Source organism: Neolamprologus multifasciatus, chromosome 2 (genome assembly GCF_963576455.1).
Source record: "Neolamprologus multifasciatus chromosome 2, fNeoMul1.2, whole genome shotgun sequence".
Lineage (NCBI taxonomy): Eukaryota > Metazoa > Chordata > Actinopteri > Cichliformes > Cichlidae > Neolamprologus > Neolamprologus multifasciatus.
This window is the reverse complement of record NC_140440.1, coordinates 26,346,610-26,370,668: the sequence shown is the minus strand read 5'-3', so window position 1 is coordinate 26,370,668 and position 24,059 is coordinate 26,346,610. Positions and strand designations below refer to the sequence as shown.

Here is a 24,059-nt window from a genome sequence, read left to right as displayed (position 1 = left end):
TGTTCTCCATTGATTTGGAAGGTGAAACAAATGTGATGGTACATTTTCATAGTTCGATAGAATAATGTGTTCCAGCTTTGGTCTGCTGCTGTTGTGTTTTTTAGTCATCTGCACACTGTGTGTCATGATACCAGATTTCCAATGCATAATTATCCCCAAAAAGTAATTACAATGCTATGACTGCAAGTACTGTGGTATTAAAATCCTGTATCAGAAGATTTGATTATTAACTTTGTCTGCTAATTGCAAATGAAAACAGGTGGAACTTGGGAAAGCACTGCGGTTATGAAATGCAGGCAGTGGATATAAATCTTGACGTGCAGCGTCGTCCTACATTTGAAATGTCTGGCACATCTGACTTCTTTTGAGTGATGGCCCTTCATTCTCGATCTCGGTTGCATTGTAAGCAAGATGTTACAGAAATCGATAGAATGGATGACTAAATAAAGGTCAGAGCAGTCTCTTGTACAAATGACAAAAACAGATGTCTGTGGACGTGTGAAATAGCATGCACATGTGCAGATTAATTCCCACCTCTCACAACAAGACCCTGTGCACCTGCTTCGCTTATTTGTGTGTGCGTATATATAGCAGAGAGAGAGATTTATCTCTGTCCTTTGCTGCAATGTCAGACCCAATTTTTCCTTCATCCAGAAGCCACAGCAGCAGGCATCAAAGCTCCAGGGACAGCAGCTCGCACACAGCCCCTCACGACATGACAAGGACCTTTACCACTCTGCATTTCATCCACTTAATTATCTCCCACTCTGTCCATCTCTCCCCTTCACTCTCTCCAACACTTCCCTTCAAATTAATTACTCCCCTCCAATACATTACAGCTTAACTTTGGAGAAAAAAGAACCCAGAATTTTTTTTTAAAAAAAAGCAAGACCTCACATTATCTCATCTTCACTCAATAAAGATGTTTTGAACATCCCATTGTTGTTTTTATGTTCATAATGGTATTAAGTCAATCAGATTTTAATGGAAATACAGCCCGACTCTGAATATTAGAGTCTCATTCAGAGGTGACCCTTTCAATCTGGGGTCATGGTTAGCAGGCATCACTCAGGCTGTCAGTGGTAAAACAGACGCCTCAGGATTACAAATTAAAAGTGCTCCTTGCTTCTTGTAAATTGGTTGTGATTGGAGATGGAAAAGGTGATTCATGCAGACAACTATTAAAGGAATTTTGACAGTTTGTTTAACTTTCTTGTTCTTCTTATATTGGTTGTAAAATTAATATAGCCATGGACTCAAAGCTCCAGAGGAAAACATTGTTATTTTCACAACCCTGCTGAATACGTCTCAATTAATTTAATTGGGAAGTCTGGGGGCTTTCGCAGTGTGTTTAAATAGGTGAAACACTGCTGCGATTTATTGTGCTTTGGTATGAGAGTGAGTAGCAGAAACCGAAAAGACCTCTCTCTCTCTGTGTGTGTGTGTGTGTGTTTGTGTGTGTGTGTGTGGAGATGGAGGATGGACAAGAAGACAGAGAGAGAATATCACTGCTTGCCCACGGCAGTATCCAGGTCCCTACTAGAAACAACCACCGGAAATTATTTCTGCTTTCAAACTAAAAGCTTAATACGATGAGAAACGCTGGCAAGACAAAGTTCAACGCTGTTACAGATGCACATGCGTGTAAAAGTGACTTTTTAGATACGATTCAATGTTTATTTGATTGATTGATTAATATGCGCCAAAGCTGGGGGGGGAGGTAGAGCATCATTAAATACAGGATCCTCATAGAGCCTTTATTTTGTGTTTGACTTTCAACTTTGACTTAAATGACATTTTAAACGCGCCCTGAATCATTATTGCTAACTAACTTTTCAATTGTACTCGATGAACATGTGGCTTTTAACCCTTCTTATTATTCGGGCTTCTCGAGAATTCCCGCAGTACTCGTGGATCATCTTATTTTGAAAGAGTCGAACGCGGAAGCCATTTATACGCTGCCTGACCGGTGAGTAGTAGGAGCTACCCTCCTCTCTGGCTGATCACTCGCTCCGAGGACGTGTGGATGTAACTGTGCAGTCCGCCGAGTCTCCGTGGCGCAGGACAGGACAGTCGCCACGCCTTCAGGGACGCTCTTTTTAACGGCCCAACCTTGCGTTTGTGTCCGCTGCACACCGGTACGAGCCTGTGCGGGACATTTAACAAGCAACTGTAAACACTGTACTTAACTGCAACCAGGCGGTGTGCCTCTGGAGTCCGGCTTCACTTCTCCCAGCTGATGCCCAGCTGCTTCTAAACCCTGATTAATTTGGGAATAACCGGCACCGGAGCTTATATCGATTTGACATCGGATACAAGTCGGATCAAAGATGAGGATCAAAGTGTAGTGCTGGTGAGTGGCAACAATTACAATATTATCACTCTGAAATATTGAAATTGCGCTCACGCCCACAGCCTGCGCTCGCGCCAGCGTGTGGGCTATTGTGCGCACGGGTAGGTGTGTGTGTATATATATGTGTGCGCGCGCGCGTTGTAATCGGACAGATTGCCTACGAGGACACTGTGTCGTCATAATAAGAAGTTCAACTAGAGGCAGCGATGACATCACGATTCCTTATCGCTGTAGAGGTACGGCAGCGTCGCTTGCATCACTTTACTACGATGGAAACATCGCAGATGTGTGCCGTGAGTCAGCGGCGTGCTCGTCTGTTTAAAGGCGTGAACGGATCCGGCTCTATCTTTTTCTATTTTAATAGAGTCACTGCGTCTTCAGTCTTTGACACGTTCATGAGCGAGAATGCGTGCGGGCAGGTGATAATGTGGTATTGGAAACAAAGACAGCAGCCGCTCATAAGTGAAAAATGTCACGGTGTGCTGATGGACTGGGTTTAGTTAACATGCAGTTATTAACTGTGTAAACTTGCTGCTGATTATTCTCAGACAAAATACACCCTTAAAAAGTGCCTTGGAGGGAGGGGTGTAGGAGAGGGAGTAAACGGGTGTGGTGGTGGCGGCACTGTTGACATTTACTCTGTTCTCCTTGGAATGAAAGGGGAAAGGAAAATGAGCATCCAGTAGGTGGTAAGTAGACTTGACACCCAAGGGATGATGCAGCAGCTCGCACAGCTAACCAAGTACAAACCAGAAGGGTTTGTTGTCCGTCTCTCAGCAACTCAATGCAAAAGGGGATGAGAGTAAAACCGGTTCTGTCGACTAACCAGTCAGGTGGATGAGCCAGTTTTGCAATTCAGCACCACACTTTGATGTGTCTCTCATCCAAGTCTCAGCAGCAAGACTGCATCTCCTAGTCCCCCAGTAGGAGGGAAACACCATAATCTAGGGGGTGAGGGGGGAGATTTTGTGACCATACCTTCTCTGTGTGGACTTTCAGCAGACTCTGTCTCCTCTCTATTGTCACATGTTCTGCTTTGCCCTTCCTCTGTTTATCACTGAGCCCCACTGAAACGTGTTTTGAACCAGTGCTTCAGTTCTCTGCCGTCTAGCATGTCATCCATTTTGGATAAAGGGTGAATTATGATTTTTAGTCCCGCAGCATCATTTACACCCTTTGCCTTTGCTCTCTGTGATCAGGACCTCCACTCAGCTCTTTGTTCCATCTCCTCTGTGGGTTTACCAATGCAGTTGACCTTGTCTCTGCTTTGCCCATATATAGGCCTGCTGCCCTCAGCCAGAATGTGTTTTTATTTATTTATTTTAATTGAACTGACAGCTTGCCCTTGCTGTGCATTACATGGGGGAGATGTAGAGATATGTCACTGGAGCAGGGGTCTGGCAGAAGTCACTGGTTACATAGATTAAAGCTTGTGTTCCCTCCAATTCAGGCCGAGCCTGCAGAGGATAACAGGTGTGCTGCTAATGAGGGCATCGTTTGGTCTAATGTGAGACTGAAAGAGACAAATTCTCAGACAGTGAGGTCTGTGTATAGGTGTAGAGAGAGACAGCAAAGGGAAAGGCAGGGTTTCTCTGGTAGCAGGTCAATGGGGAGGTAAACGCAGTCGCTGTTAGTCTGGTAGCAATGACAGCTTTATCACCACCGCAAGGTTTATGGCTGTGTTTGTGTGGGGGAAGGGGGTTTGTGTGTGTGCCTGTGTGAAGTGCTGTACTATACTGGTATGATGGAATTCCACTACTGTCCTGTGATGGAGCAATGCAAACAGAAACCTGCTCCATCTGACTGCCAATACTTAAGCAGTAATAAAATACTCAGACTTCTTCATGTATTCATTTTTTATTAAATGGGTGCTGAGTTATTTACAGTGGGATTGGCTTCGTGCTCCTGTAGCACTTGCATGGATGGCTGGATGATCAATCAGTTAAAATCTTTTCTTTAACCTTTTTTTTTTCATCTTAAGCCAAGATGAATTTAAATTAATTGTATTACTAAGTTTGTTATAATTTTTTGTATAATATGAACATGAAACCTTGCCTCTCGCCCTATGACAGCTGGGATAGGCTCCAGCGCCCCCCGCGACCCTGAAAAAGGATAAGCGGAAGTGAATGGATGGATGGATGAACATGAAACGAGTTTTGATGGTCCAAAAAAAAACGGGCACTGTAGAAAGATGAAACACAGCCGGTTATTTTCACTGCTACTTTGACTAACACTCACACAATGTTCTTGCTAAGTGTTTGCAAATCTCCCCCATTTCACATTGCTAGTGGTGTAGTGTCAAGAATTCGAATGTTTGTTTTTTTTCACACCTTACATAGTCAGGACGTACTCGACTGACAAAGGGACATTACATTATGACAGCCTGTGTACCTGACAGCTCTTGGGATGTCCTTTGGCGATGCAGCAGCCCTGCCGCTGACTCGGAGGCGATGAGACTGATCGTGTTGACAGCTCGTGGCAGATGGAGTTCACATGTGGAGTCACTCAGAACTGCCTGCTCTGTCACCAGAGAGTGAGCGCGAGGACAAACACGGGATTTCGATGGAATAAAGGGGTGCGAGAAGGGGGGTTGTGTCACAGTGGAGATACAACAGGCATCTAATTACCTCCCAACAGGAGCCTTGACTCCATGGAAACGCTCTGAGCTGTATTAGCTGCCTCTACATGGCCTTCATGCTGTTATATGGACAGTATTGATGGTCAATCATAGAGGATTCGACGGGGTCAAAAAAGCAATGAGATATGATTAGATGCCTGTTGTGTTCGATAAACAGTGAGCATGGTGATTGCTCCATCAGATATAGGATCTAAGGCATAAAGCGGTGACCGCCAAGCTTCTGCTCACCTGAGAGGTGGCAGGTGTGTCGCAAAATTCAGATAAAGCTCACATTAAACTTTGCTATTAAATCAAGAGTGTGTGTTCTTAGAAGTACTGTCTGATATTGATATGTGTTATTTATGCTTGCATCTTGAAGGCAGCAGCATTTATAACTATAAGTAAATGAAGGGCATTTTCTATCCTTTTGTTCCAGAGACCTACTGTCATTGATGAACTCTAACCTAAATTAGAGACTGCAGCAATATTTCAAAATTTCAGTAAATGTATAAAATAGCTGCTCAACATTTCAGTTTGACAATAACTAAACCTACTGATAAATATTTTCTACCTGCAATCTTGTAGCTTGGGTTGAGCTTTTTCAGCTCAGTACTTTCCACTCACCATTTACTCTTCCTGTTATATGGAGTAAAGGTGGGCACATCGACCCAAATGTCGATAGTATTGATACCTATGTTGGTATTGGTATAGGATTGCTACTAGTGCAATAAGATCGATACCTGGTTTCAGTTTATTTATAACCAGTTTATTTATGGCCTATTTATAGCCTATAGCACATTTGGGGCAGGGATAGCTCAGTAGGTAACATGGTCGCCCCATGATCCGAAGGTCAGGGGTTCGAATCCACTGAACAGCTACCCTGCGATACCCCTGAGCAAGGTACCATCCCTACACACTGCTCCCCGGGCTGTAATTTCCCCACGGGGATCAATAAAGTATACATTATTATTATTTAAACAATGATGTCAACTCAAAAAAAAAAAAACAGTTTCAAAATGCATGAAAAGCTGAAATGTTTCTTATCTTGTGTTAACTATTGTGGAGAGTAATTGAGTGAATTGATGGTCACTGAAATGTGTTGAAAATTTGCGACGTCTGTATTGGTACTGATAATATTAGTCCTGTAGTTGGTGCTCGATGGAGTCATTTCTTTGGGTTTGAGTTCCACATGAACAGCTTCTAGCATTTCTTGCTTTGCAGTCTGGTTTTACTAGATGTTGTGGGGGTTTTTTGTTTTGTTTTGGGGGGGGTTTTTGGGCCTCAAACGATAAAACACTCTTGTTGTTTCATCCTTTAGCAGTAAAGATTTTCTTGCATGTTTTAAAAAGGGCTGTGTTTGAGGGTTGCTGAGGTAGCTTGTAGGTACTAAATTGGCTTACACGCGCCTCTCACTCTCAGACATGAGAGTCTCTCATTGTTTTGCACAAGGGAACATAAATGCAGAGCGTTGCTATGGCAATGATATCACAATATGAGATGCAGCTATTATCCTGGACGACATGATATGGCGCAGCCCTACCAAGTACATTGTGCTTTGATAACAGTTGAGCACTACAGTGCACCTGAAGAGGGTAGCAAAGAGAAAAGCTAGAAACCGTGGCTTTAATGCACGGTTCAAAATATGTTGCCTGAGGGAAATTCCACTAATCTTTCCAGCTCAGACTGCTGTGTTGGCATACAGTGGTAGATATAGAATCTTTTGGCCAATAGCTATTCTACTTAGTGCTTTACGGTGTTTGTTTGTGTGTGTGTGTGTGTGTTGTTCCTTTTCTTCTTTCTTTTTTTCATTTATGGATTCGCACACAATTGAATCTGCTGTGCAAGGTGTTTTCCTGCCATAGAGAAACATTTGGGGTTCAGTGTCTTGCCCAAGGACACTTTGACACATGGAGAGGCCAGGGATTGTGCTGCCAGCACTCTGTGATTAGTGGACAGCCTGCTCTACAAACTGAGCCAAAGCCGCCCCCAGTGTTTGTATAGTGTAATTTGTAGAACCGCCCGTAACAATGAAAAGAGAAAGCAGAAGGTGTGACTGCAAAGAGATTTATTATGCACGGTGTGTGATTCAGTTCTGCCTGAGAGTCCGTTAAGACGCAAAATGACATACAGAGATATGAAATGTTGGGTCCAAATAGCAAAAATGAAACTAACTGTGAATTAATGAGTCTTGTATTTTGGTGTTGCCCGTGTGTAACCATATCAAAATACATGAAGCATGAGCGGTGAACAGACAGCCCCCGTGAAATCACCAAATGCTAATTAGTACGCTTTGAGATCATACATCAGCAGTGACACACCGTGCAGCCTCTGCCTGTACTGGTTGTAATGAGCTGATAGATGCACTTAAACGGCAAAGGCGACGGCCGTGATGAAATTATCAAGGTGTGCTTATTAGATTTGCATCTGTTACTATTCCGCTCATTACCTCACGGTGGTTATTGTGCGGGTTTGATTGAGAGTAATACAATGCTGAGTGGGTGTTTCCACCGGCAGACTAATTTTAAAACGTGCTTAGCGGCCTATTTAGGTTGCTGCGCATTGGCATTGTTTAAATCAGATTTTCTGTGTGGATGCTTTCAATCGCCCTGCGCTGGTTTTCTGTGCTATTTCCTTCCATTTACTTAGTGAGCTGGTAATTTCTCATAAGTAGCACTTGAGGCGAAATTGTGCCCGTGTAGGACAGAGACAAAATCTCTCTTGTCTGATTCTCCGCAAAAGTATATTGCATGAATGGTGGCTGCAAATTGACATATTATGACTAACACATGGCTGTTTTTTAAGGCATTGTGACCGTTGTGAGTGACAGATTTAGGGCACTCACAACTCAGCCATGTGCTATGTGCTCACTAAGAGCCAATCTGTGCTCAACTCCAATTATCTCTACATAATATGATAGATTGACCGGGCCCATCATGTCAGAGACATTCAGCTTATTTTAATACACGATTTTTATCTTCAGCAAACCAGGGAGATGGATCCAGAAGTGCGCTTCGTGCACGCGTGAAGTGGTTTGAAAGTGGAGTCTGTGATAATGGTGCTCAACCTTTAAATTTGGAGGGTTTTGGGGGGTTTTTTCACCCCTCACAGTTAATGTTTTTTTGCAGTGATGAACTTGATTCCATCTAAATGTAAATTTTACAAAGGTGACAGTTTGACTTTAGAGATCAGTTGTCTGCAGTTCTTCTTGTGCTATAGGTTTAGCAGCACTTCTTGGAGGACAGTAAGACGGATCGTTGTTTTCATAGTGAGTGAATGACTTCACTTGGACTTGGATGGACGTTGACTGTCTCGGACTCTTGCGAGCACGTACGCAAACAGAAACTCCAACACTTGCGTGGAAGCAGCTGTGTCCGAACTCGCTCAGGAATGAGGATGGGAACCCACGCACAAGCTGTTTTCATTAAAGAGATTTCCCAGTGAGCGTCAGTGGGACTGATGGAGCTGGTGGGTGTGGAACAGGTGCCAGAATATTAGTGTCACTCCACTTAGACACTTAAGGGGAATTCCACTGAAAGGGCTTTGGGGAGTGTGTTCCTGTTGAGCCCTGACTGTGATTTTTTCTTTTTTCAATCCCAATCAGGCTTTTATCAAAGGAAAAAAAAAAAGACAAATGAATGGGTGTGTAACCTGAATGCCTTCACTGTAACTCGATCCTGAGCTTGGCCGCTACGTGGGTGCAAGTGTGCATGGATATGTTTTCTGAAGATACAAAGTACTCGATTGTGTTCAGCTCCTCAAATATGCACACACACCATTACCCAACAATAGTGCGCTGGTCTGGTTTTGTTGCAGCGTGTGTAGTGACATGTGTGGTATTTTGCGGTCTCTCTATTGTCAGCTGTGCCAGGAGGTTGCTGTGCAGCTCAGCAGCCAGTTTGGCTCAGTCTGTGTACCTCGACATTCGGCCTGGACGCCAGTACACTTATTCTTGGACTCCTGTAGCGACTGGGGATGATGGCAGAGGCAGAGGGCCAAAAAAGCCTCCCATGCCAGGAGCTCCCACTGGGAGAGCAGGCTGCTGCAGGGCCATCTGTACAGGCGTCCCGACTGGGAGCATTCGAATCTGGGGCGTGGAGCGGGAGATAAAGGAGGAGGAGAGTAAAATAGGGGACATGTGCAAGGGGAAGGGAAGTGAGAGGCTGCATGACAAAGAGGTGTTTACTCACTTTTAAGCCTGTGCCATCCTGAGAATACTCATCATTTCAGCTTTCAAAGAATTTGGTAGAAAATTCAGGCCAGAGCTTTAATACTCGGAGGAGCACAAAACAGTGTCAGTCCCAAAAATACGCAAGTATCTGCTTTTTTAGAGCACTATCCCAAAATAGATGAAGTGTTGAAGCTGTTCTGTGTTAAAGGAGTTAACATGTGGGTCCGAAATTAGTTGGTGAGGAGGAAGCCTGCAGAGGATGAGATTAACACTGATAGAGCCAAGACTGTTTGCAAACTTCATTTGGATTGGTATCAGCATCTTGAGCGAAAAAGGGGAAGCACTTTTTGTTATATATTCATTCGACTTTCCTTCAGCTGTGATCTCTGAAACCACGAAGCAATGACAGAAGCAAAACAAAACGTTGCTGTAGCACCCATGCCGGATACTTGATGTGCTTGCTTTCAGATGATGTGCCACTTGTCTAAGAATAGCTTTGTATCATGTAATCGTTTCCGTCTTTCTTCGTTGCATTTCTCAGTGTTTGTGCAGTGTGTTATAGATATAAGGGGCCCAAAAATCAAAGATGCGCTTAACTGCAATTTGAATGCTGCATGAAATGTAACTAAGAATAAAATGCAATGAGGTGCAAACCCCTTAAATTCAACTTTGAAACTAGTACCAAGTATTAAAAGGATAGAATAAAAAGCTGAAAATAAAGCGTGGGAAAATTTCTTAGAATTCTTTTGCACAGGCTGTGTGTGCAAACAGTTTAAGAATAATATTTATCAGTGTAAAACTGCAAAAAAAGGGTTTGGTGGCTGAATCACGTGGTGAAGGTCCCATTATTTAATGCTGAATAATAAATGGAAGTTTCAGAGCAGAGTGTTCAGGCAGCATCTTGCTTATTTTAGCAAGGCAATGCACATGAACATCGGCCTGCATATTAACATATGACTTTGTAAAAGAGTTCAGCTCCTACCCTGCCTGACCTGAAGCTTTCAGTTCTTTTAGTGTTTAACTGTGCACAATTATAGTAAAATATTGAGATGCGATGAAGTGAGAGAAAATTTATTCTGGTTTTACTAAAAAATATGCTAAACATAATGACAATTTTGTATTTGCCGTAGCAGATAGAGGCACAACTAGCCACCAGACAACTGCTTTGCCCTCCAAGCCAGTGGGACGCCCTAGAGAGCCAAAACACTTTAAACTACAGCAATGCCATAATAGGTCCTCACCTGACTCCACTCACTTGTATGTGGCATGAATTATACCGTTTAAGCAAGCCTATTGGTAACGATGAAAGATAATCAGTGAAAATGAAGAAAAGCTCTCCTTCTTGGAGTGAAAATGGTTAAATGTAATGGTACAAAAGGAATAATGTTAATCTAGCCTCAGCTTTAGAGGAGAGACACTAGCATCAAGTTATTTCTTTTGTTTGACTAGCATGTTGCACTCTGGGCATGTTTAAAATGATCACATAATCGTGAGGGGGGCCCCCCTGTGAATTTTAGCCTTGGGCCACAACAGCCTGTAGAATCGCCACTGGTCAAGGACATGAAATCAGCTTTGAAAACACTTACCTGGAACATATTCAAGTGTCTGGAAGAATATTGTTAGGCTGAGATAAAAATGTTGCTTAGGACTTTGTGCGATCAGTTAGCTAACGTCAGAGGAAAATATTGAAAAGTGTTAAGATTCGTTTCTGTATTGAAAGGAAAAGAGAAATTTTTGCTCAGATGTCGATGTGTTTGTATAGTTAAGCATCCCGCTTTTATTTAAGTGTCAAAAGAGCCAGACTGTTTATTTTAATATGCGTGTGGGTGTTGACCTATAGACAAGTTCCTTGTCTTGCTTGGGTAATGACTAATAATCATGAGCAGCAGAGGTAGTGTTTGCCCTAATAGAAGTAAGCAGAGTGACCTCAAAGCTGCTTCTGCCCCATCAAATAACCCCACCGCTTCTCATTTGACCCTTGACCCACTGATGGCACAGATTTTTCTCTTGTTTTTTCTCTTGAAGAACCCTCCACAGTCTGAACGTAGACCGGTCTCTGATGCTGCTCGTCCATCAACCCCTCTGTGAAAGAACATATTTGCGCAGTTTTGTCACCACTCACCTAAGCAGGAAGACACGAGAACAGTAGGTGTGACTGTTCTCTTCTTTTTTTGTTTGTTTGTTTTTTAGTGAAACGGGTTTTACAGAGTGTTGTAGGAATGATTGCTACGAGGCAGCGGATTAACAACAAAGAAGCAGTTTGACAGCTAAACTGGCTGGTTATGTGAGGAACGCGTTTGATTCATCAACACATGCGCTGCTTGACAGTCGAGGTGTTGTCGAAGATTGTGTGGCCGCAGACCGTGCCACTCTGTTAATCATAATGGAACAAAGGAGGCAGATCTCCTGATGACAACGATAGCAGCCTAACCAAATCACACAACTACATGCACACATGCACACAGGCTGCAAGGGCACAGAACAATGACACCCCCCCAGCTGTCTAGACTGAGTGCAAGGCTACCGTTGATCTCGGGGGGGGGGATTAAAGCACACATCACTACACTCACCTGTTCTTAGCTACATGTTTCTCATTGTGTTTTTTCATGCAGCGCTGACACAGTGTGACAGGCGCAGAGGGGGTTGCGTGTAGCAGGAGCTGTGAAAACAAGTTATACACAGAGTACAGCTGTGGATGACTTCTTCACACTGTAGAAAAAGCGGTGTAAGCAATATGGCTTAGAGGGGGGGAAGAAGTGACATTTTAAAGGAAGTATTTCAGTTTGTTAGTCATAAGACTTTGTGTTAGGTAATCTGGTCTTCCCTTGGAGTTTCTAAGCAGGAAGGCATTTTAGAGGAAGTTTAACTGGGATGGCATGAGGTGACAAACAGCTGACGGTGCCGGTTGTTAGCTAACGTAAAGCGAACCTCATTATTTGTTGCTCTTACTGACGTTATTGAGTCAGTCTCTGCTCTTGCTGCTGTTTCACTGCAAGCCCTACTTTTCCTCGGTTGTCTCTTTTAGTTAAATTGGCCATAAAAGTTACATAGTCTGTCTTTCACTTTTATGTCAGTACTTAAAGTTGCACCCCTGCAGGTTTCACTACTACTTCGAACTCACACATCACTACCTCAACCCCAAAGTCCTTTTGGGTTACTTTCACTGTCGCAGAAAAGACTTTGCTTTCGGCTTGTCCATTTAAAAAATGTACACATTGGCAGATGAGCCGCCTGACTGACTGAAACTGTGAGGTATCGACTGACAGACATGAAGAGCTGTGATGAAATAATGACTCAGAGCCTGAGAAGTGCTGGAGGGAGGAGCGGGAGGCTGAGGAGGAAGCAGTGGGGAGAAATACGGAGATGGGAGATTATCACATGCGATATGGGGAATCATTGACAGTGTGAGCACGTAGTATAGAACTCGCAGACACTGCTATACATGTAGAAATACAAACACAGAGACATAGACAGTTGTGTGAGATTTAGTCACCTTGAACTAAGCAGATATTGTCCTCCTGTCAGTCTTAACATAAAGGAAGTTTTCTTTAGTAACCATAAAGCTTCACTCGTGTACTTTAGTCCTTTATCCTGTTCTCTGTGGCTCGATGTTATAATCCAATCTGCAGGATGTCACTGCAAGGACATCCCGGTCTTTTCTAGACAGAGCCAGTAACTTTTATGAGTGAAAAACAAGTCAAATGTAATTTAAGGCAATTTTGTTTAGTATTTTTAAACAATATTCATTCATCCTCTATAATCTCTAACTCTACAATTTAAACTCCGTTTATTCACCCACTGTTATTTATAGAGCTTTAGTATTAAGGCTGATTTGTCTGAATCAGATGTACAGTGTTTTGGTTGGTTACACACACCCCCGATTGCACATAGAGCCAAGATCACTCCACTGATACGCAGACGAGATGTCGGCCTTTTCTAACCACAACATATATTAAAAGAAATGAGGCTTTGGGTGTCAGTGGTGTAAGTGTAAAACGCTTCTCAGAACTCCCCATCCCCCAGCCTTTTGTGAGCCTGTCTGTGTGTGTTTGTGTCTAGGTGTGCAGAAGTGCATAAGTAAGTGCCAAAATGTAGGGGAACAAGGAGGACAAAGGAAAGCCGATCCACTCACACAGGGAACTTGAAACATTTGTGCATTTGTGCATGGCACCGTGCGTTTGGCCTTTCAACCCAGGGGGACCCACGATACTCATTTATCGGGGCGGCTTGTAGAGGTCAGCAGAGGATGAAAGTATGGCCGAAGACATTTAGGATTATCACTAATATGGACGAACATGCCGTCCTTCATTCAGTTTACGAAGGACTTCTTTTGTGTTAGTACTGTTGTGTGTGTGTGTATGTGTACGCACATATACATACACACTTTATTATGTGTTCAGGTGCATATTTAGGCCAAGCTGACAATAGACAACAGGAAGAGTGTTTGGTATAGTATGTTGTTGTGCTTGAGGTTTCAGCATCAGCGTGCAGGTTTTTTGCTTTTATTGTGAGTCCTGCAGGCAGAGATCTTTTGTAAAACCAAAGCAACTTTGAGACTGCAGGTACTCGAGTTGGATGTGGTGCTACGGGTCATTGTAGTCGCTGTCAGAGAGCACAGGAGCTATTCCCACAGAAGAGTTGGATGAAACTATAAAATGTAATTAACTATTAATGGCTGCCTTTTTTTAAGCTGGGTGATGAAGACGAGCTCTTTTGTACTGCGAGTGACATTATGGTATCACTGCTCTAGCTTACACCACATTAAGCGTTACTTTCCACTAGAGCTGCAGTGTTGGTCCACTGAGGGGAAGAGCCTGTTGAATTTTTAAAATGTGTAAGCCAGAGCCTTACAAAGGCAAAGGGATTCATTTCAGTGGTGGAGACAACATGATCAGCCTTCACAGTGACTGTGTGACCTGTTTTCATTCTCACCTCTGGCTTGTCAGCGTGTTAGGCGGGGCTTGTTGTTTAGGAGAGGTATTCTGTATCATCTGCCATTGACAGGCACTCATCAAGTGAGGGGAAATAAGAGTCTTTGCACTGGAAAATAAGAGTGAAAGATACATTAGGAGGATGCACAGAGGATCTAAAAGAGACAGAGAAGATGTTTGGGTCCAGCAGGTCAACTGGAGTGAGTGGAAACAAGCAAGATGCTAAACTGGTTTATGTAATGATGATTAAGCTTCTCAGGGCCAGGTGAATCTCTCAGCATTTCACAGTACAGACAGATTTTAATCTGTTTTTTGTGGCAACATTTCTGCACCAGCAGCAACCGGCTGTACTGGTTACCTAGCACTGAAGAGGCGATGACCTGGAGATGGATTGGAAAGTAAGAGGGCGGGGCTTGTGTTTCTGTGTCCTTGAATGTACACATGAGATTAAATGGTGCAAACCTTGAATTACACAAACGAACTGTCTTGTTTACATGGCTGTACCAGAGACCTTTATGAAAACGAAATGAATGACTTTTCTAAATCCCAATTTCATCCCTCTACTTCATTCATTTGGTGTGTTTGTGTTTATATTCTAGTCAGGAATGCCCCAGACTGCGTGCTCAGGCACCATGTTTACCACTCCCAGTGGCTTCAGCCCTCATCTGGCCTGTGCTGAGCCTGGGGAGGAGGAGGCCCCACAGGAAGGCCCGGGGCCGGGGCCTGGGGCTTGCCTCTCCGATGGGCCGCCCATCACTTCTGCCTCCCTGGACACCCTGATCCAGAACCTTGTGCCCACTGCCGATTACTATCCCGAGGTAAAATGAAATGTGCTACAGTCACTGCTGCTCATCATGTTCCCATCAGCCTCAGAGTCCATTTCACTTTATAGTCATAGTAATAGTGCTGCCGATTAGATTATTAACCACATGTCTATGTTTCAAGTGCTCCTCTGCTTCTTTTAATGACAGTAAGCTGCAGTGGTGTTTATTGATGTGGCGAGAGTGTCTTAGCGAATGTCTTTTTACGTCCTTTGACAGAAAGCCTATGTGTTTACCTTCTTGCTGAGCGCTCGTCTGTTCATTCCTCCTCCGGAGCTGCTGGCCAGGGTGTGTGAGCTGTGCATCAAACAGCAGCAGCTGGATCAGAGCCCACTCGATACGGTCAGCACTGCACCACACATAAATACATATTCCCGCGTATGAAAAGCATTCAGGCGTACTTATCTGCTGCATGTGAGCATCTTAATAACCGCTGTTCTTCCCTTCACTCTATGCAGGTATTTTTGTTTGCTATGTTATAAAGCCAGTTGTAAATCTTTCTCACGTCGTTAACAACAGGCTAAAGTACGCAAGTTTGGCCCCAAGATCCTGCAGCTGCTGACAGAATGGACAGAGACATTCCCGTCCGATTTCAGGGATGAAAAGATGGTCGGACACCTCAAAGACATCATCCACAGGATAGCTCCATGTGATGAGGTATTATGTCCAACAAGTCCAATCCATTCATCCATCCATCCATTCGCTTGAGCCTATCCCAGCTGTCATAGGACACCCTGGACAGGTCGCCAGTCTGTCGCAGGGCCAACACACAGGGACAGACAACCATTTGCACTCACATTCATTCGCACATTCACACCTAATGGCAATTTGGATTTTTCCAATTAACCTATCCTCACAAGCTGCATGTCTTTGGACGGTGGGAGGAAGCCGGAGTACCCGGAGGGAACCCACACAAACACGGGGAGAACATGCAAACTCCACACAGAAAGACCCCGGCCTGATGTTGGAATTGAACTCAGGACCTTCTTGCTGTGCGGCAACAGTGCTAACCACCGTGCCACCGTGCTGCCCAAGTCCAAGTCCAAGTCCAATCATCTTCACTTAATATGTCCTAAGATTTTTTTTTTTGAAAAGCTGTAAATTTTCAAACAGGATAGATTAACCAATAAAACTGGACAGAAAACACTGGATGAAAAGCATCTGCAGTGAAAAATAGTCTGATGGGGAGCTAGATTTAATTATTGTCACTGCGGCTGTTGATGAGGGAGTCAGTGTAGGGTGAACACATACAGCCTAACTGTTATGCAATCTTACATTACATGGGAGAGGAAGGAAGGATATTAGAGGAGTGGCTCTATCTGCAGCCTTGAGGGGAAAATAGAGGGAAGGAGACGGATAGAGAAAAAGGGGAGAGGGTTGGGATGCAAGGGCGCAGAGAGCCGAAGAAAAGGTATGGGAGTGGGAGTGGAGCCATAGTGAGAAATGTAGGGAGGATAGAAAGGAAGCAGGAAAGACAGGTGGTGATGAATGTGCTGCTATTTAAAGCTGGCTGTCTGCACTACGGGTGTGTGTGCATACATGTGGGAGGTGTGGCTCTGGGTCACTTGTGAAAAAGACTGACCTCACGTCCTCTTTGAAGCACTCGTGTCGAGCGAGGAACACCAAAACAAACATTCCCAGGCAGGGCACACAGCACACCTCTGCTTGCACTGCTGAAACTCACAATAACATGTTTAACATGTTGCTCTCCTCTTCTCTCAAGGCATACTGGAAAACCCTGAACCAGGTGCTGCAGAAACTTAGCCAGAGGCTGTCCCTGATGAGTCAGGGGGAAGAGAGCATTGTCAAGGTCTCCCTCAACGCCTCCTCTGACAAGCTGGTGGCCTTCAAGACCAAGCCTCCGCCCATCCAGAAGGACATACTCTCCATCTGCAACGACCCCTACACGCTGGCACAACAGCTCACCCACGTGGAGCTGGTAAGGAAGAGGAGGGGGGGGAGGGGAAGAGAGAGCGGGATGCGGGTTAGAAAGAGGTCAGGGGTAAGAGATGATAACGAGGGTGGACGAGGAGAAGTAGAAAGGATGTCAGCGGAGAGATGAAGGCGGAGGATGGTGAAGCATGGGTGGAGATCAAGTCCACCCATGTCAAGGTTATAAACATTAAATCACATCAAGAGAGAGGGAACTGGAGGGTGATAAAGATTTTAACAGAACAATAGAAATGCAGTGAACGAATTGATGATGAACATAAATCATCAAAATAACTCGCTGGATTTTGACGCCATGTGTTTGATAACCTGACCTTACTTGTCAGCTATTACAGCGCTAACTTCCTTCACAGACACCAGAACAAAGGGAATGAGGAGATGAAACCCACATGAACAAAGGATCCGTGCACTGTCCCTCACATTGCATGCTCGGTGCCTTCAGTCTGCTCATGTGTGTCTTCATGTGGACACGTGTATCTCGGGGTGGTTGTGTTTCTGTCTGTGCATGTGAGAGTGTCTGAGTAAGCTTGTACCCTTGTCTGAGCGGTGACATCACCCCTGAAGTCAGTGATGCGCCCGGGGCCTCAAACAAAAGGGAGGAAAACTGCAGTGGATATATGTGACCTGACAGCTTCACATGCGTTCACACGCACGCATACAAAAGGAAACAGAGATGGGCAGATAGAGAGGCATGCACCAACCACACAGCCTGGATATTATTGTATGTTTTAGCAACATGTTGATACTTATTTAAAGAACTACACAGCTGTGCTTTATGCCACTGTGTGCACGCTTGTGTGCGGCGCTGCTTTGGTTTTGGGTTGCGTCACCAGTTGAGATGGTGCTAATGACTCATTTTGATTTGCACATGTATGCGACTGCACAGCTGTCTTTTAATAGAGGTGAATATTGTCTCAAGTGTCACTGTGAGGAAATCTGATTCCAGTGAGTCACCTCAGTCAGTCATTACTCGTCCATATTGATTGCCTTCCATTACTGAAATGAAAGAATTATTAATGGGGCTACCCCCGTCGGTGTATGTGAGTGGAATTGTAATGCTCACGTCGTGGGAACATAAATATGTTGCCGCTGTCAAGGAAAGACTTGGTACGATGTTGGGGTTGGTTTAAAGTTCAGGTCAGATTTGTTATGGTTAGTAATTGTTATGGTTGGGGCGTGTCTAGGAAAAGAATGAGAGTGAATGTATTGTCCTGCAGGGATGAGTGATTCATGACTGTGTGTTTGTATTTTCCAGGAACATTTGAGTCGTATCGGACCGGAGGAGTTTGTCCAAGCTTTTGTTCAGAAAGACCCTCTAGATGGAACACAGGTGAACTTTTTTTTAATACACTGTCCTATTTAATCAGAAAACTAATTTTGCACTAAGCTTGCCAGAGTCTGTACTTAGGTCAATCCTGTAGACTGTAAATAGAAGATGGCATCCGTCCATTAGTGGACTTGAGTTCCGCATTTGACCATCACCATCTTGCTCTCTTCAAAATGGTACAAAGCCATGTTTCAGCTTGGTAACAATAAAGGTGCATCCAAACAGGAAGCAAATCACTCGTCTCATATTTCTTTGGAGATAACAGCTGGTCACTAGTGGGCATTGGTTGCCTAGGTAATGTTCTATGTATTTACTACTTATATTCCTCACTGGTAGTCCCTTCAATCACTTGCCCCAAAGTTGAATAATGTTTGTTTACAGTAGGACCTGCTCACTTTGCTTTGTCTGCAAAGTGGTCAAATGCCTTTGATTTTCTTTGGTTGACACATCGCTGCAAATTCCTGATGAAGTTTGTAAAGACTGCAAAACACAGATGATTTAAAAACAAGCTGTTATTAAAAAATGTCACTGTTACTATTATTATCATTAGCTTCACATTTAGAACCAAAGACTAGATCCATTTTTATGATCTTACAGTCTACTGTCAGACCACAGCATTTGTTTATTTTTGCATATATGGTTAAAATTGTTATTTTGTACGTATCCAAACAAATGTCAGTGAGTGTAAATGTCACAAATAGCAAACTACAGCAAGCACACACAGTGTGCTTTCTGTGCCCTCTATGTATGACCGCTGAATGCTTCCACTCTCCGTTCCATCGCTGTCACTCATTCACTGATTTCCTTTCATTTTCAGTTATCATCACTTTAACCTGTCTTGACTCCGTTTCTCCTTTCTCTCCTTTTTTGGTGCTCTAAATTGGTTCTGTTATTTTTGCTCCAAGATCACCGTCTTTGTTATTTGCGCTCACACAGGGGGTCAAGCTTGTAGACGGGAAGCTAATTAATAGTGGAATTCCCGATGGTAGCACTCACTTGTGGTGTGTGTGTGTGTGTCTTATTAAGCAGCCGTGCTTCAGTGACCAGAAGAAAAAAACCTCCAACCTGGAAGCCTACGTGAGGTGGTTCAACAGACTTTGCTACCTGGTAGCGACAGAGATCTGCATGGTGAGTGGAAAACACAACTCAGTTTCAGCCATATTGAAGCCTCCAAAACATTAGAAAGACTTGGAAGCACAATGGGAACAGAACAAGATTATAAACACCTCCCAGAGATCTACTTCAGACTGAAATGTCAGTAACCCTACAGGACATATATCTGGGTGACCGTTGTAGCATATATGCATGTTTTTAGTTTATAGATTCTCTTTATTTAATAGTAATTTCAACTGAATTCTACCATAGTAGTCATTTATTCCCCTAAGTTAGTGGACAGGAGATAAAGGTTTAGATTTTACAGGGCATTACTGCCCCTTAATGGACATTTTGTGTTACTGCACTTGCACAGACAAAATTTCTGCCTGTATCTGTATATGTAGAGATAAATTCTCTATGAAAAATTAAGTCAGAATTTTAAAAAATGTTTTGTTTTGGGTTTTGTTTTGTTTTTTGTCTCACTGCTGCAGCCAGCGAAGAAGAAACAGAGGGCCCAGGTGATCGAGTTCTTCATTGATGTGGCCAGGGAGTGTTTCAACATTGGAAACTTCAACTCACTCATGGCAATTATTTGTGAGTTGTTCATTTTACAATCCCTGAGCATTGATTCCCATCTTGTGTTGATAGTTTAAAAATATATATATTTTCTTTCTCAGCTGGGATGAACATGAGTCCTGTGTCCCGGCTGAAGAAGACTTGGAGCAAAGCTAAGACTGCCAAGTTCTTCATTCTTGAGGTAAACACAGCTATTCACTGTCTAAGAAGTAAAAGACGGGAAAAACTAGATGCTGACGGCGTTTTTACTTGTTGCCATTTACTCTTGACAGCATCAGATGGATCCGACTGGAAACTTTTACAACTACAGGACTGCCCTGAGGGGGGCCGCCCACCGCTCTCAGACTGCCAACAGTAACAGAGAAAGGGTGGGGCTCAGCAACACATTGACTGATTTCCTCCAAAAACCTGCTGGCTGCAGTTCAGTATTCACTATTTACTTTGCCTTCCTGCCCATTTTCTCTCCTCAGATTGTGATTCCTTTCTTCAGTCTGCTGATAAAGGACATTTATTTCCTGAATGAAGGATGTGCCAATCGGCTGCCCAACGGCCACGTCAACTTTGAGGTGAGGCTGTTTCCTAACCCTGCCTCTCCTCCATCGTTAACCTCATCCTAAACCATTAAATGGTTACTCGCTTATTTATTTATTTAGAAATTTGTCGAGTTGGCGAGGCAAGTTGGCGAGTTCATGACATGGAAACAAGTAGAGTGTCCATTTGAGGAGGATAGGGCCATCCTACACTACCTCCACACTGCTCCCATCTTCAGCGAGGACGGTGAGAACCTGGCACATAGTTTTCATTTACAGTCCAGTTCGCTTGATGCCTCTACTGCTTTGTTCCAGAAAGATCTGAACTTCTCACAGTCTTTGTTGCCTTGTATTTTCAAGTTGTCCTCAGGCCAAATTTGAATAACTTGACTAATCCGCTTACTTTCCATTTAGTGCCATTGTCGGGTCAAATTATTCATTTTTCCTAATTACTTCGGTTTATGACCAAAAGCCTGAAAAACTAATAACATTCTCATCACCCTCGGCTGTAATTTGTTTTAATAGTAATCGGCAAGCGTTACGACGGTGACATTACCGTTTAGCTCAAAGCATCGGTGTCCAACATCTTCACAGCTGCAGACTCTTTAATGTCTCAGCCAAACTCCATTAAAAATAAGACGGCAACCTCCATGTGACTGTTGCAGATGGAAATTGATTGCAAGTAATTGCAGCGACCAACTGGTTGCCCAGAGGTTGAGCGTACAACACCTTCAATCTCTGGAAGACCACTTTTGATTGCAAGGCAGTTCTATAGATTACCTAGTTGGAAGCAAATGTTTGCAAATAACTGCCATCTAATTTATCAATTTAGACATATTGTAGTTGTAGCTCTTTTGGACTTTTCTGAAATTCCTGAAGACACACAGTGTCTTTTTTTTTTTTTTTTAATTTATCTGTTCTCATTATTCCTAGGGCTCTATCTTGCTTCCTATGAGAGTGAGAGTCCAGAGAATCAGGTAGAGAAGGACAGGTGGAAAGCACTCAGGTGGGAACACATTAAATGGGAACTGCTTAAGTCTAAATAGACCTGCTTTGCTTAATTAACCTTTCACCTCTTTGCTCCCATCAGGTCCAACGTCCTGGCAAAGACATGAGGCAGCGAAGGCAGCTCACCTGCCACCAACAAGGGAGCGTGTGGTCTCTTTGCACTAAACTGAACTGTGAAGGAACCTAACTGGTACTTTGATGTTTTTCTATGAAGAAAAAAAAGGGAGAAACACGATGAACAGGATTCATCATGGAGTGTGTAAAAAAAACAAAAAAAACCAAAAAAAGAATAAAAAAAAAAAAGTGAAGTGACTATATTAAGCTATGAAGCAAAATCCCTTTGCAGTTTGCAGGAGGTTGGTGATGAGGTACAGTATATTGGAGAGCGACAATGCTTCTCCATGTGTGATGTGTGTTTACTCTGTGAAGATGTTTACTACTTTAGAGAGTACAGTTACAGGGAAAACCACTTTCTAAAACAAGAATTCCTATTAATGCTGTTTGTGGGGTTTTTTTGTATTTGCTCCTCCCACCTCCTTCTCTCTTCCTTCTTCCCCTTTGCTACAAAGCCTTGTCTGGGTATTTAAATTTGACGTTCTTCTTTTTTTCCTTTACTTGTAATGTACTGTAATGAAACACGAAAATAATGTGACGGGCGCTGGCTAGCCCATTTCAACTGTCAAGTTTTATAGGTCTACTGAAGAAATGGCATCTGTGTGTTTTCAGAGAAAATGGAAGACAACATGCCTTGAGCATTTTGCGAAATATCATCTGACTGTGTGCGATCACGCGTTTGTTCATATCGTCCCTGTATTGTGCTACACGCTGTCGATCGGAGAAACCTGTTTATGGTTCATCTCTATTTTTTATTTTTATTTATTCTTTTTCATTTTGGGGAAGGTGTCGTGTGGGGATGATCAACTTGTTTTAAAAGTGTTTACTTCTTTTAAATGTGTTGTGCCATCAACTACACAAGAAAACTACAGTAATTGGTCGCTGCATGTGGAGCCAGGCCAGGTGTAGATTGTGTACAGGTGACATTTACCCCTCATCTTTCTGCTCTACAGGAAGTTTTCTCTGACTGATGTTCAGTTGTCTGATATATATTTATGGAGATTTCTGTGCTGACAGATGTATAATTTTTATTGTAATGTTCCTTTATTGGTTAGGAAGTCCAACGGCATGCTACGACAGGTGTTCTTAAAGGGGCATTAGAGTATCCACCTTGTGAAGACTGCAACACAGACTTTGTGGTGAGGATGCTTTGTTACATTTTGTGGAAGGACGATAATGAAAGGAGGTCTTCTGTCTTGATATAAAGTAAAGAGGGAAACTTGTGCCATACAATTCACTGGTTGTCATAACAATTCAGGTTGCTTTGACTTGAAACGTGTTGTTGAATCGTTTTGTGGGATTGTCACCTTTTTTGGCTTCATTTTTTGTTCTGTGATTCAAGAGCCATTTTGCGGGAGGGGGTATGGGGAGGGGGGAGGGAGGGAGGGAGGGACTATTACACGATAAGCTTTTTTTTTAGTAAATAGTCTAAATCGGTTTCTTTTTATTAATTGATGTCAGTGTTTTCTCTAAAGAAGCACCTTTCCCTCTCTATAACAGTCTGACTTTGATTCTCCCACTTCATTTGTCATCAATAAACTTCCTTTCACTGCAACCCATTCCTCAGATAATTTATTCCAGAGAGCTTGAGATGCGATGTCAAATCAGCCACTCATGGTAAACACGTTTTGTTTTTTTGTTTTTTTTAAATGATGACTGTGCTGAATATGCGCTTTCAACGACAATCGTCTAGGTGTCATCAGATCTGCCATTACTTCTAGGGTTTTCTTTTTTTTTTTAATGGTGTGACTGGACTGTCTGCTCCAGTTTTGCATTTTTATTTTGTTTTATTTTTGCTTGCACATGCATCGCAGTGTGCCGTTAAATGGGTGGAACACATTCAGTCTTCTTGGCTGTAACTGCAAAATTTGTGACATGTTCCTTTAAAGCCTTTAATAAAACTAAACCATGCTTGGTCTGGTGTCTGTTTGCAGTTTATGTTTATCTGTGATTATGTTTGCTCCACAGCTCAAGGTTTATGCCTCCATTAAAGTTAGCTCTGGTTTATAATAAGCACCTTAAATGCCTTGAGAATCTAAATGTCCTACAAGATTTCACCCTCAAATTAAGCTTAAAATTACACTTTGCGTTACTAAATTTTTGAGGCAGCCACATGTCAATGTTTAGTTTGACAAGGAAGAGAACTGCATACTTTAAATGGTGAACTCCTGTGACTAAAAATTATAAAATGTGTATTTTGGTTTTCAGGTTTATTTAGTCTTAGAGGAAATCACATTTTTCTATTAACTGCGTGCATATGCATGTTAGTGGTTAAGGTATCTCAAAGAGAAACAGGGGTACTCGTTCACTCATAACATGGCTGTAACAGTTAACTTTGGAAACTCATGGAGCAGCAGTATCTACCCACTAAAAATAGGAAAGTGAGCATGAATAATACATCGCTAAGCTGATAATGGCCTGTCATAGATTAACGAGTATCTGCTAATACGCAAACTTATTTTTAGCCATTCTTGTCAGTGGATTGATGAACTTGTGCCATTCTTATGCCATGACAAGGCAACCGTATGTCCACGACTCACAAGTAACGCTTCTCCTACACTATTGGTCA

At 43.0% G+C, this 24,059-nt stretch overlaps 1 protein-coding gene and 1 long non-coding RNA gene across 4 annotated transcripts in view; one reads left to right on the top strand and one right to left on the bottom strand.

Moving 5' to 3' along the window:
- LOC146524511 (uncharacterized) overlaps window positions 1–24,059 on the bottom strand; it is a 476,239-nt gene that overhangs the window by 444,958 nt on the left and 7,222 nt on the right. The gene's annotated exons all lie outside the window — the stretch shown is intronic.
- Window positions 1,975–22,869, top strand: LOC146524513 (ras-GEF domain-containing family member 1C-like). Of its 3 annotated transcripts, XM_085179887.1 has the most exons (15): window positions 1,975–2,353; window positions 11,164–11,283; window positions 14,669–14,887; window positions 15,110–15,232; window positions 15,410–15,547; window positions 16,614–16,829; window positions 18,096–18,170; window positions 19,194–19,295; window positions 19,754–19,856; window positions 19,940–20,019; window positions 20,111–20,206; window positions 20,309–20,404; window positions 20,492–20,615; window positions 21,302–21,374; window positions 21,459–22,869. In XM_085179887.1, the coding sequence occupies exons 3-15, from the start codon at window positions 14,675–14,677 to the stop codon at window positions 21,481–21,483; spliced, it is 1,464 nt and encodes a 487-aa protein (XP_085036013.1). In that variant the 5' UTR covers window positions 1,975–2,353; window positions 11,164–11,283; window positions 14,669–14,674; the 3' UTR covers window positions 21,484–22,869. The 3 variants fall into 3 exon arrangements, with proteins under 3 accessions (XP_085036013.1, XP_085036003.1, XP_085036021.1); XM_085179877.1 differs by lacking the exon at window positions 11,164–11,283 and having other exon boundaries at window positions 1,976–2,353; XM_085179895.1 differs by lacking the exon at window positions 11,164–11,283 and having other exon boundaries at window positions 1,977–2,353; window positions 19,197–19,295.

What these genes read in the sequence shown, in the direction of transcription:
- LOC146524513 (XM_085179887.1), top strand. Translation starts at nt 14,675, where the DNA reads ATGCCCCAGACTGCGTGCTCAGGCACCATGTTTACCACTCCCAGTGGC. An exon ending in CCAACAGTAACAGAGAAAGG is followed by an intron (nt 20,207 to 20,308) that starts GTGGGGCTCAGC and finishes TTCTCTCCTCAG; the next exon opens with ATTGTGATTCCTTTCTTCAG. An exon ending in ACGGCCACGTCAACTTTGAG is followed by an intron (nt 20,405 to 20,491) that starts GTGAGGCTGTTT and finishes TTATTTATTTAG; the next exon opens with AAATTTGTCGAGTTGGCGAG.